Consider the following 12,974-nt stretch of genomic DNA (forward strand, 5'->3'; position numbering starts at 1 on the left):
CAGCCGACGCGAGGCACAGCATGAAAAGGGAGGTTTCGTTTGTCGCTCTTCTTTAAAGCGCCTGCCAACTTTCCCCTTTTAAAAGATCAGCTTACACAAATCTTTTGCAAATCTTTTGTCCTTTAAAGTTCCCCCACAGATGCCTGGCAGCTCTGTCCATTGAATGGGGGAGCAACAGAGGTTGCGTGTCGGAGCGCCAGGCGGGGGATTGGGAGGAAGTGTAAGGCAACACCGCAGTCAGAGTTTGTACTCGCTGGCCAGCTGTCCCTCCACACCCTTGTTTGTGGCAAACTCACCTGGGGAGGCTATTGTCAGCACCCATTCCCCCTGTCTTTAGAGTGCCATTCTCTTGCCATCTGATCCACACAGTGCAACTCATGAATATTACCCAAATAATATCAGTCAATAAACAGGGTTTAGTAACACTATCTATCAGCAAAGACGTGATCTTTGTGTATATCTTTAAGCAACTGACCTGTGTATCCTGGCTCGCAGGCACACTCGTATCCATTGATCTTGTCAATGCACTTGCCATAGTCACATGGGTTACTCTTACAGTCATCCAGATTGATCTCACAATTAACACCTGTGAACAAAAAAAAGTGTCCAGTGAAACTCTACAGCAAAAAATTATTCCCTGTGTGTGTGTGTAAGATTTAGTATCTAAACCACAGCAGGCTGTAGCAGGAATCTAGTTTACTTCCTCACCAGAGGTTCCACTAGGACAAACACACAGGTAAGAATTTGCCCGGTCCTGACAGGTGCCTCCGTTCTGGCATGGCTGGCTCAGACACTCGTTGATGTTGGCTTCACACAGTCGACCAGAGTAGCCCAGGTGGCACTGGCAGGTGAAGCTGGCCAGGCCGTCCTTACAGATTCCATAGTGACACGGATTGGACAGACACTCATCGATATCAGACTCACAGTGCTGTCCTGTATAACCTGGACCATAATAAAAAATACTTTATATTACTGTGTTTCTCATATAAACCTTCAAGTTCATCAACCCCTGATTCCAGAGTACAATCTTTTGGCATCCACATATAAAATATTTCTATTAACATGGTAAAAAAATTAGTAAAGTTTAACTTGCAGTTTGTACAGGTAATATCTCAGGACACCTACTGTATATAGAGAGATTCAATCAGAGCTTATCTTTGATATGGTAAGAGAAAGTAAGCCAATCAGATTACTTGTAAGGTTAGACAATGCCTCTATATACACAGCAAGGTCTATAAAGAAATGGTTTGTCAAGGTTCATCATTAGTGCATTATCTTACTAATGCTCTTTAGTCTAAACAGACAGAAATCCTTACAGCCTCATCTAGTGGAAAGTCTTCCCAGCAGATTGTATGTTATTACAGTAGCAAAGGGGAGCAACTCTGTATTATCACCCATGGCTTTGGAATGGGATGTTCAACAAGCACTTATGGGTGTGTTGGTCAGGTGCCCACATACTTTTGGCCATGCAATGTGTGTATACAATATAAGCTGTTTCAGGGGCAAAGTCATTGTAACTGTACAGACATTGTATAGTTTATTGGATTAATTTATAAATACAGTTAATACCCTGCTTCTGAAAGATGTCTTAAAAGGTTAGAAATCTGTAATTATAACAAATAAAAGTGCTTAAAAATTTGTTTTACCCTCAGTGCATTGGCAGGTGTACATATTAGGCCCATCAATACACTTGGCGCCATTGTTGCAGGGCGTGCTGGCACACTCATCGATGTCAACCTGGCACTGGTTCCCAGAATATCCTGAGAAGAGAGGCAGAGTGAGGGAGGAGTGAGAAGTGGGGGTTAAGAAAAAGAGGGGGATAATAAAGAGGGCCTTTGGGATGATCTCTCCAGACCACACTTGCTTCATTCCACCACACTCATCTACACAATCCCCAGCTATGCTTCATTAACATGTCCCCACATAGCTCAATGTTTTTGCTCTCTCTCTCTCTCTCCCTCTCTCTCTCTTTCTCTCGCTCTCTCTCTCTGTCTGTCTTTGTCCCCCCTTTTCCAAACTCTGTGTTCAATAAATCGTCATAGAGAAGAGAAAGGGGTTAAAAAAAAACCTTCCACGGCCTCCTGACCAAGGGTATCAGACAAAAGAGAACAGTCTATTCAGTGAAATGCAAAGCTGCCGTGGTTGCTCCCTTTGTACTGAAGAACTTTTCCATCACAATGTGCATTCTCTCATCCTGCCTTGGCCCCCTCTCTGCACTGCCTAAAAAATCTCTGCCACCTATAACCTTTCACTATTTAGTTAACTCATAATTCAGCACAAACCAGCAAACCAGTTATAGTTAGAGCTATCTCAAAAGTCCACTTTATGCACAGGTTCTAGTTTAAAACCCCTTAAGTTATATTTAAGGTACCTGAATATTCAAATTGCTAAAATTACTATTAGCCATCTCATGTACATTAAATAACACCATTGCTCATCCCAGTGGAAATTCCTTTGTGGTAATGTTCCAGAGCTATCTAATAATCCAACAGGGATTTCCTCCAGGCTTCTAAAATGGCACATTTCAAAAAGCTCTATTGTGGTTACCATGGTCTCGCTATGTATGCCATTCAAAAGCTACCCTGCCCTGCATTCTGAACGGTGTTCTAATTTGCATTTGAAAACCGAGTTGAGTGGACTAGACTCCGATTCGCTGGCTTACCGTTCTTCACAACTCCCAATCACTTTGCTCAGGGTCCCCACAGGCCTCTCCACCTCTCACCACAAAATCCTATTAGTGTACCTTGATTACGCCAGTATTTATGCATGAATTACAAATGCATTCCACCCTATACAACATCCTATTGCGTTTCTGTACAATACTTTTGTAATCTGCTTTTTATGACTACTTTATGACTGCTTTTTATGACTACTTTATCACCAGCATCACTTCCACTTTATTTGAAATGAATGAACAAAAGAACATTTTTAAAGTTCAAAACAGCAAACGAACAAAACAGTAATGTACCTTATACCCTACTTGATCTAAATGAAATACTTTCCCAAATGTTACACAATTACTTAACAAAAATTTACTCACTGTTATACCAGATACTTTTGATAATGTTACATACTGACAATAGCAGAAATAGATAAATTTTCAGAATCCTTCTATATGGATTTTTTTTAGCAATTTGGCTGCAACTAGTTAAACGAGCCCGAGGGCAGGATTAGGTTTCTTCTCTCTGTGCTGTCCAGGGGTTATGCTTACCTTTGGGGCACTCGCACTGGTAGTTGTTGATCTTGTCAATGCACTTCCCATTGTTGAGACAGGGAATGCTAGCACACTCGTCTATATTGATCTGACAATAGACTCCCTCGTATCCTGTCAATTAGCAGAGAAAATCAGGCTTCAATTTTAGTCAAAGAATTCAACATGGTTTAGTGAGGTGATAAGAATAAACATTTTCTCTTTCTAGTGGACCAAACAGAGAATACACAAATGTACTTTCATCTTTAAGCACACAAATTAACTTATAGTATCCTGAACATCTATGTTTACTTCACTGTTGCTCTTCACCGTACCATGTACAGAATGAGAATATGTTCCTTTACCTGCCATACAGATGCATTGAAAGCCTCCGATCTGGTCCAGGCAGGTAGCATCATTCTGGCATGGGTTGGACATGCATTCATTGACATCGAGTTCACAGCGAGCCCCCACATAGCCCTGAGGACACATGCACTGGAAAGAGCCTTTGGTGTTCAGACACTTCCCAGCATGCTCACAAGGGTTTGAACCTATTGACAAAAGAACAAAAATGCTATACATGAGAATACATCTTCTAACATGAAGTTCACAGAAGCAATGACTGCTGGTCATGATATTAGTTGGGAGGGATCAAATATAATATTGATCAACAGCTTGATAACAAAACTATTATTTGTTATATATACTGAACATGTGTATATACATGTGTTTATCTGTAAAAGACACACAATTATACTAGCCACAGATGCTTAGTTTCTGAATGTAGAGAATTTTTTCTCTAAATATATGTTAAAGTTGTTACCCAAAGAACATTCATCGACATCCTGGTCACAGGCTAAGCCAATGTAGCCTGAAGGACAGGTACAGATAGCCTTGCCGGTCACTGGGTTGGTGTCACAGTTCGAGCCTTTCTGACAGGGGTTACTAATACAAGCATCATCCAAGTGACACAGCAAACCTGGATTAGACAAAAATTACATGGTTAATACCAGTCGCATACACTTAAATCTTTTCCACAGCCCAATTTTATTTAAAAAGTGTATTTTAACCCTGCCAAGTAATAATGATAAATAAAATAATGTAAAATAAATGGCTGGTTACTTATAGTTCATCCATATTCTACAAATGATTGCAAAATGAAAATAAATCAAAGGTTAAAAATACAGACCTGTGCGTCCCAGTGGGCATTCACAATAAAAAGATGCTACACGATCGTGACAAGTTGATCCTTGATGGCAAGCAGCATCGACACAATCATCAATATTCTTGCTGCAGTCATCACCTGACCAGCCATTCACACACACGCAGTTGTATCCACCCTGAGTGTTTAGGCAAGTGCCACCATTCTGACAGGAGTTGGGCATCAGGTCACATTCATTGACATCCTCCATACAGAACTGACCTATCAGGGAACACAGAACCAGAAAATAAACATGACACACGTGCTAAATATATTCAACCATTTTGTGATTATGGCTCATTATATAACACTTTTTCTAAACTGTCACAGAATAAAATGCAGTATAATAAATGTGTAGAATTCATACCTGTCCATTCTGGTTTGCACTGGCAATTGTAAGTGTTCACCCCATCTACACAATTTCCTCCATTTTGGCAACGATGGTCTGGACAGTCGTCAATGTTCTCCTCACAGTTTTGACCACTGAAACCTGTGATAGATGTTATTTAGTGTTTCTCAAGCTAGTGGAATGAAAGATAAAATTCAAACCTTCAAGTTTCTAACATCTTTTTTGTAATGAATATTTGTTTGAAGTTAAATACTTTTGGTCTCTTTCAAATAACTGTTAGTCTTAACATAGGGATACAGCGTTTGTGAAACCCACTGTTACATTCTAAAAGCGTGGTTAAAGGTCTTGTGGTCAAACCGTTTTCTTTTTCTGGGAAGAACACTAGTGCCAGGTCTCAAGTCAGACATGCCAGCAACAACAGAGTCAACTGACAACAACCACAGTTTCCTTTGATTACAACAGCAGCATAAAATATTCCTATTATATCTCATACCACTGATATATAAGAAAATATATTTTTAATCCTAAGCACAGAATTTGGTACATATTTTTGGGAATCAATGGATAAAAGCCTACTTTCACTACCATGAAAATCTAGTTCTTTATGGCTTTATACTAAGACCATTCTGAATTATATATACACCTGTTTTTTCCCAATTTCATCATTAATCTAAGGTTTCCTGAGAAATGGTTAACAGTATAGATGGACAGCTTCCAAGGACTACAGCCAATGACACAGCAAGGGGGAAAGGATAAGAGACATGCAAATACTGTATGCGCCTTCCTCAAGAAGTAGACAGTAGAAATGCAGAACCATTGGTTCCTCTACCACATTTTCATTCATGCTACGCATTTTCACTTCTTAAATAATTTGTTTGTTTAAAAATAATAACAATATTAAGTCTGTATAAAATAATCTCTCTGAATATACTATCCATTGGGATCTAAAATACTGTACAGTTTAGTCATCTTGAAGGAAACTGTAGAAATTTCTAATTATGTAAGGCAATTATGTTTATTCATGTTCTCTTAATCCAGAGACAACACCGTGAGGATATTGACCTTCAGACACTTCCTCATGATAAGCGCTAATGCCTTCCTCCTGACCAGTTCACACACACACAGAGTTCACTTACATCATGCTCATGAGAGGACACTGAGAGAGCTAGCCACACTGGTGGGAAACACTGACACTACAAAGTTTACAAAGATTACAAAGGCCATTTTGCTCTTATAAATTTCTAGCATCAGTGTTTGACAGTGACAGTGGCAGGCTGCTATCATTTGGTTTGCCCACAATTACTACAAAAACAATAAACAAAAAAAACACTGCCAATAAAAAGTTAGCTTAATTGGCTAGTTAAAAAACCACCAACATTTAAATAAGATCATGCCATCCTACCTGGCAGACAGGAACATTCGTAGTTTGTGTCTCCGATCTGGACACAGGTCCCGCCATGATTGCATGGTGATGGGTTACAGGGTTGGTAAAGAGTCTCACAGTGTTTCCCCATGTACTCAGCTGGGCAGTTGCAGCGATAGGTGCCCACTTCGTTCACACACACACCGCCATTCTTGCAGGGAGATGGGATCTGAGCACACTCATTAACATCTTGTTTACAAGTCTCCCCTGAAAAGGAGGGTGTGCATGTGCAGATGTAATTAGAATCAAATGGGCTGCACTGGCCGCCGTTGGCACAAGGGTTTGAGGCACAAGGGTCAGCCTGCTGGCAGCTTTTACCTGTAAAAATAGAATAGTACATAATTAGTAGATGTCATATTCCCTTGGTTGCCTGATATAGAGATGAGGAATCTACTGTGAGAAAATTGTTTAGAACATTCTTACCAGTCCAGCCTGGAGGACATTTGCACTTGAATGTGTGGACACTGGTCAGCTCACATGTCCCACCATTTCCACACGGGGAACTTCGACATGAGTTGTCAGTGGGAGTCAAACATCGTGGGTCCATGTAACCCAATGGACAACGGCAGACATAGTCCACTTTCTTGTCACGGATATTTGACTGGCAAATGCCTCCATTCCAGCAAGGATTCGGCAGGCAAGGATTGGAAAACTGACAAGCCAGTCCCAAATATTTGTCAGGACACCTTAAAAAAGACCACATGTCACGTAAACAATAACAATAAAGCCTGGTTGATAAATTCCATATGATCTAAACATAGTTAACAGATGACGAACAACATTGTGTATGCTTTTTGTTTTTTCCTTAGGATCTGTGATTTTTAGCTTGATTTGTAAATCAAATCATAAAAAACTTAGTGGCTAATCATAACCGACTATTAATCCAACTTCTGTAACATTTAAATTGACAGCAAAAAAAAACAATTATAGTATCTTATAAATCTTTGATTTATCTTTGATAAATCTTTGATGATAGATGTACAGTTTTAACAGTGGCTATGAAGACAGCCCCAAAGAACCACAAAAAAGGAAAAGAAAGTTATTACTTGGTTATTGGTTAAAACCAAAATGGTAGATGGGCACTGAGGTTGCAATTTCCCAAATTCTCTCTCTCTCACACACACACATCATATAAAAGCAACAAAGCTTTGATATATAGTAAAGAAAAAAAAAATAGTGGAGCATGAAATATAAATCACACTTGTGCTATGGACTTCAGCATCAATGTAACAGTCCCAATTTATAAAATATCAAGTAGAAAAGGAAAAGAAAAACACTATTTTCTTCATCACAGAATAAATCTTATATAAAATAATGGGATTCCACACAGCTCATTGAAAATTCTGGCTTGTACTTCTAATCCTGTTTGAAACTGTTGCATGAAAAGCACCAATCATCAACTCTTAGTAGGAAATTTCTGCATGCTTCAGCTTTTTTCTACCATCCATTCACTCAAAGGACAAGGCAGAGCCTATATCAGAGTCTTTGAACCCTGGACTAACATTATCAGGACTTCAAAGCCCGTTTCCACCTCCTCAATAGTGTGTATTCTTCTACAGTTGAAGCTCATCCCAGCATCAATCAAGAACTATGAGCATAAAAGGAACAAACAGCAAATACAGTTAAAAAAAAAGTCAAATAGACTCGGAAACAGGGGCTAGCTTGGGCATACACATTCGTCTGATTTGCCTGGACAACACAAAGAGCATGATTTTCCCTACTATAACAATGTTGAAACAACCTTTCTCTAACATTAAAACCACACCACTGGTGAAAAGCTATGCATTATCTTTAGAGCCTGGGGCAGTCTGTACAAATTCCCAGTGGTTTTGTCTCTGATCACAACAGGGCCTCTAACCTGAAGGGAGAGGTAGTGTTTTTACTGTTTCTTGAAAAGGATTAGGATGACCAATAACATTAACAAGGAAAAGAAAACACAGGAGATAGAAAACCAAGTATGGCAGACCCATTAAGAGCATGGTGAGAGCTGTATTCTGTCTGCTTCTGCTATAATTTCTGTTATTGTCCCACTGTCAATCTAACCCCCATAATCCCCCACCCCAAACCATCCCCACCTTTATGAAGGGTACTTTTAGAAAACTAACCATGGACTGTAAAGCAAAGGAAAATCACAGTCATGCTACGTTTCTTAGGATCTTTTTGGTATCAAACGTACTTACTAATGTAAATAGCCAAGATGTCTAATTGCTCAGGGCTTTGTGCAACTGAATGGAAGTTTAAGAGTTCAAATCTCATTACTAACCAAGTCCTTAATCAAGTCTCGTAATCTGTCAATCATAGACTAGACAGTGGTAGTTTGTGCTCAGGAGCCTGCATGGTAGAGTGTGCTCAGACCTTCTGAAGCTGCCTTCGGGAGCAGGTGCACATGTTAATGAGACCACGACAGCTGCTGGTCCTAATACACTCCCTTACTCTCCACTTCCCTCCTGGAATATGGCGGCTGAGGCTGAAAGTCCTTGAATAGTGTCCCTGCTGGAAAGCTCCATGAGAAGGGCCATTGTTCCTGCCACCATTCAAGAGTCAGACTGAACGCAGTTCGGTCGCCTGCATCCCCTCTGAGTGAGCCTTCAGCTATCAATCCTCTATTTTCCCTCCGTTGCCTCCCTTCTCTCTCCCTTTCTTTTTCATTTTTAGATCCTGAGTTTGCCATTTTAAACTCCTTCCCGCCAATTTGTGGTCACACTTCTTGGTGAGATTGTACTCCAGTTAGGGCTCTTCCATTTTTGCTACTTGTGCCATCATTAACATCATTGTTTAATGTTCTTGATACCATTTTTATTTCACAATGGGGTCACTTTCCTTGGCCAAAAACTCATCTGCCATTTTATGGTGGAAAAATTGGAGAGCCAAATGAGAAGTATGACTAACTAGTAGCCAAAGTCAGAGATGTAAACTTTCACAGATTTAACCCGATACTAAATAATTTAACCAACCAAGTCAAGTTGGATAACAGGTTAATATAAGAATTAGACCTGTTTCAGATGTTTAGAGATTAAGAGATAATGCCACTGCTTTGGACATCCCACTAAAGTCTTGGTTGGAATTACATTTCCGATATCCTCAGTTTGATCTTTTGCTTATAGTTAACTTTAAAAGAAAGTAGACAGGACTCTATGTTCCACTAAACAAACAGTCCAAGCATTTCTAAAAATACATGACAGTTGCTTTAAGGGTTTTTGCAGACAGTTTGTGGGGAGGAGACTGGAGTGAGGAATGTAACTGTTTACACTAAAAATTCACCCCATCCTGCATCCCCATCTCTGACAGCACTTCTCAGTGGAGACTGCTGGCAGCCGCACTTCACAGAGCCCAGTGAAAAATCGCACCAGCTCTGAAAACTCCACTGGTGCTTGGCCGGCATGGCAAACAGTTAACACACCTCAAGGGAACGACACAAGTCAAAATCCATTAAACAGACAGTCATCCCCTCATGCTTTCTCTTCATAAAGCACACATACAGTACATGGAAGCACACAGAGGAGTTGAGCAGGAAATATTGGTGGTTTGGTCTTAAACTTGGCAAAAGCTTGACAAATAAGTTGTCAGCACAAAATCTGTCTTTGAGAGGCAGTGAAGCACACAAAGAGAGAATATGGTATGGGTTAGAGACTAAAGGCATTCAAACTACTCAATCTACCATATGACATGCACCATAACACAAAATAGCTGTGGTTGTACACAAATCATGCACATGTTTTTCATAATAAGAAAATAAACTGATCAAATCAGACATGTTGTAAACAGCTATGATTTATTTGGTGCTATCTGGCCAGACAGTGACCCTACTAATGATATTCAATCTATGCACTAAATAGAAATCTTTGTTCTCTTGGGCTGTGATGGGATTCCTTTTCTATGTGGCCACCCGTAGCCCATGACAACAGGTCTTTGCCAGTGCTGCAATGTGCGGTCAGACAAGAGCAGATGTTTGGCTGACACCTGACCTCTTAACCAGATGAGATACAGGGGGGTTTCCTCCCCCCACGGGCCAATCTGCCATCTGCCATCATGAGGCCGTACAGTGGAAGAGGCTCTGTCTCACACACAGAGTTAAACTCTAACTTGGATTTCCTTTCACAGATGAACTCCTCCTTTCGACTAGGGAGGAAATGTGTGTTACGCCTAATGAAACTGCTCAAAGTTCAGTCTTTTTTTTATCAGTGCTGATATACAATGATAAAGTTGATATGAGCTGTTAGTTATGGTGGTGCCATTACCAATGACCTGGAATTTCCATGACTTAAAGCAAGACTCGAGCAACACGTTTAGCTCTCTTCAAGCCCTCATTTCCTGCAGCTGGGTGTCTAAACACCTTGTCTGATCTTTAGGTAACGATGGCTTTGAGCTCCCCAGCCTCGCTCTGTAATCACTACAGGATGCCTGATCTTCCAAGACCACATCTGTTGGTGTTCATTAGAGACATGTAAGTTTATCCCTTTTACTGTAGGACCCCATGGGAAAGGCCAGCAACTCCAGGGATCAAGCAAGTAGCAGGCATTAGAAACTGTATACTGATATAATGAGTGTTGCTCCTGGTGGTTTTGCAATTCTGGGAACGACATGTTTTCACATGTGCTTTACAAACATCTTGGACATTAGACATTTATCAAGAGTGCTTGATGTCCAAAATGAAGCATTTTTTTTCACATAGAATCATAGCATTTGGAAACAGTGTGTGATATTTCTTGAGGCAGCTGCCACTGCTACAACTGAATGACTTAAACCACAGACAGTAGATATGTATTGTGTGGTACCTAGCAGCATGAATAACTTGATAATAATCACTTGTAATGCAGTGCTCCACAGACAGATGGCTCAGGTCAAAAGACTCAAATAAAAACAACAATCTTTTTTTTTTTCCCCAGCTGTGCATACAGAACTTGAGCCACCACACTCGGCTCTTTGAGAAAGTGTGAGCCACAGAACACAACGTAAGCGTGACCATTTGAATTACTTTTATACATCATCACACAAATCTTTATGTATTATGCATACGCTATGTGACTCTGACAATTATGCCTCGGTTAAGACATTAGCCTTCTCTCATGATATGTTAATCGGCTCAATCTTCTAGTCCTCCCTGGCTCTGGAAGTGCATTTCCTGTATTTGAATGCAGAGGGGAGCACAGAGGAACTCATCCTTGACCCTGTAAACAAAGCTCGCATTGAAGCATCTGAGCAAAGACAAGAGGTTGCTTTCATAAAATACTTATCATAGATGGCCATGGACCAAAATAGTGACTACTTTGATTGCTTACCCACACATGCCAATATTTGAAAGTCACCTTTGTTCAGCTATATAAAACAAACATTTTTCCAAGTGAAAAACACTCAGACATGTTTTCACAGCTGTTTGCATGCTTGTCCTTTAAATACTGTGAACGGATCCAAATAATAGTATTCTGGTGTCAGAGGTTTTGTTTGTTATTGTTGACAGGTCCTATACAGTCTTCTCTGTAGCTGCTTATGAAATGTCAAACACTATAACATGACTCGACATACACATGACTGTTCAAATCGGCTTTATCCATTGCGATGGAGAAGGAGCCTGTACTGTGGGAGAAGACAGGAGAACCCAGATGAAACTCTGCTTGTGAAATCATGTGCAACATCGAACCTATTGTGCCCATTAACCATAGAAATTATTTCCTGCAGTATTGAGGAGGAAAAAAGGGGGCATGGCCATCCATATGTAATGCTACATGTGCAGGTTATGTCATTACAGCTCATCACAATTTGTCTGTAGCTGCAATTGCTCACTTTAATGTTTTGTCCGTTTAAATATGTATGCATATGTCAAGAGATTGGCAATAATAATACTTATTAAATTCTTAATTTGGCAGAAAAGTCCTGATAAATATGACATTTTATTTTCTTCATTTAAAACCCCATTCTTGTTTTGGGTGTAAATACATCCAAGTCTCTATCTGTTTGGTGAGCTAAAATGCACCAAAGAAAGATGGTTTGTTGCTCTGCTCTGAAGTCAGAATAACAGCAAGATATTCTGTGCACAGTATTCTAAATAGACAAAAAGGTAACTAATATTAAGATATATAAAATAATATCTTAACGTCAAAGACACCAGAATTAAGAGACTCAGGATTAAGGTATTAAAACTGCATGTGGTACCACTGTGTTGCTGATGATCTCAAACAAACTTTTTAGAGTTAAAAATTATTTTCGGGCACCTTATTGTTACAACAATGTCACAGACATGGAATGCTCTCTCTCCCTTGTCAACCACAGCAAGTCAAGCCAATCTCGGGTATCTGTGAGCTTATGTATTTGAAAGAGGGCAGTGATTTCCTCTGAGTGGGTTATGCTGCCCTGGGAGGAAACAGGAGTTCACCTGTGGGTAGGATTTGGCAGGGGAGAAAAATAAAAAATATATTGGTGTGAATTAAAAAATTGTATGTCTGTAGAATATGGTATAGAGCTGTTATTGATTTTTATAAAGTGAATCAGAAGTGTACTTGAATATAGTACTATATGTAATATATATATATATAACTGTAATGACAGATTGATCTTGTACCAAACTTTTCTGCTATGTTGAAATAGTTTGAAATGGTTATATAACAGAAATTGTGTAAGAGAGTCATTTACAAATTTTATAAATCATATTGACTAATAACATCATGATCAATTAAGCCTGTCAGCTGAGCTATTTATCATGTAATTATGATATTTGCCTTTGAATTTAAATAGTTGTTATATGATATTTTGTCATTCATGAAAAATTTTAGTAGACTGAAAAATGTTTGCATATATTCAGATCCTATGAAAATTT

The 12,974-nt window shown here is 39.5% G+C and overlaps 1 protein-coding gene and 1 long non-coding RNA gene across 2 annotated transcripts in view; one reads left to right on the forward strand and one right to left on the reverse strand.

Moving 5' to 3' along the window:
• Positions 1-12,974, reverse strand: part of notch1b (notch receptor 1b) — a 35,266-nt gene that overhangs the window by 17,553 nt on the left and 4,739 nt on the right. Inside the window, exons 3-12 of the mRNA XM_060884086.1 lie at positions 6,587-6,849; positions 6,143-6,481; positions 4,759-4,881; positions 4,380-4,613; positions 4,014-4,169; positions 3,556-3,741; positions 3,212-3,325; positions 1,647-1,760; positions 709-942; positions 476-586 (exon numbers count right to left, since the gene is read on the reverse strand). Coding sequence (XP_060740069.1) covers positions 476-586; positions 709-942; positions 1,647-1,760; positions 3,212-3,325; positions 3,556-3,741; positions 4,014-4,169; positions 4,380-4,613; positions 4,759-4,881; positions 6,143-6,481; positions 6,587-6,849 — 1,874 coding nt within the window. The remainder of the gene's footprint in view (positions 1-475; positions 587-708; positions 943-1,646; positions 1,761-3,211; positions 3,326-3,555; positions 3,742-4,013; positions 4,170-4,379; positions 4,614-4,758; positions 4,882-6,142; positions 6,482-6,586; positions 6,850-12,974) is intronic.
• LOC132855253 (uncharacterized) lies at positions 10,365-12,607 on the forward strand. Its single transcript, XR_009649303.1, has 3 exons — positions 10,365-10,607; positions 11,050-11,115; positions 11,259-12,607. It is a non-coding gene; the product is annotated as an uncharacterized LOC132855253 (long non-coding RNA).

The sequence above is a fragment of the Tachysurus vachellii genome, chromosome 12 (assembly GCF_030014155.1).
Source record: "Tachysurus vachellii isolate PV-2020 chromosome 12, HZAU_Pvac_v1, whole genome shotgun sequence".
NCBI lineage: Eukaryota > Metazoa > Chordata > Actinopteri > Siluriformes > Bagridae > Tachysurus > Tachysurus vachellii.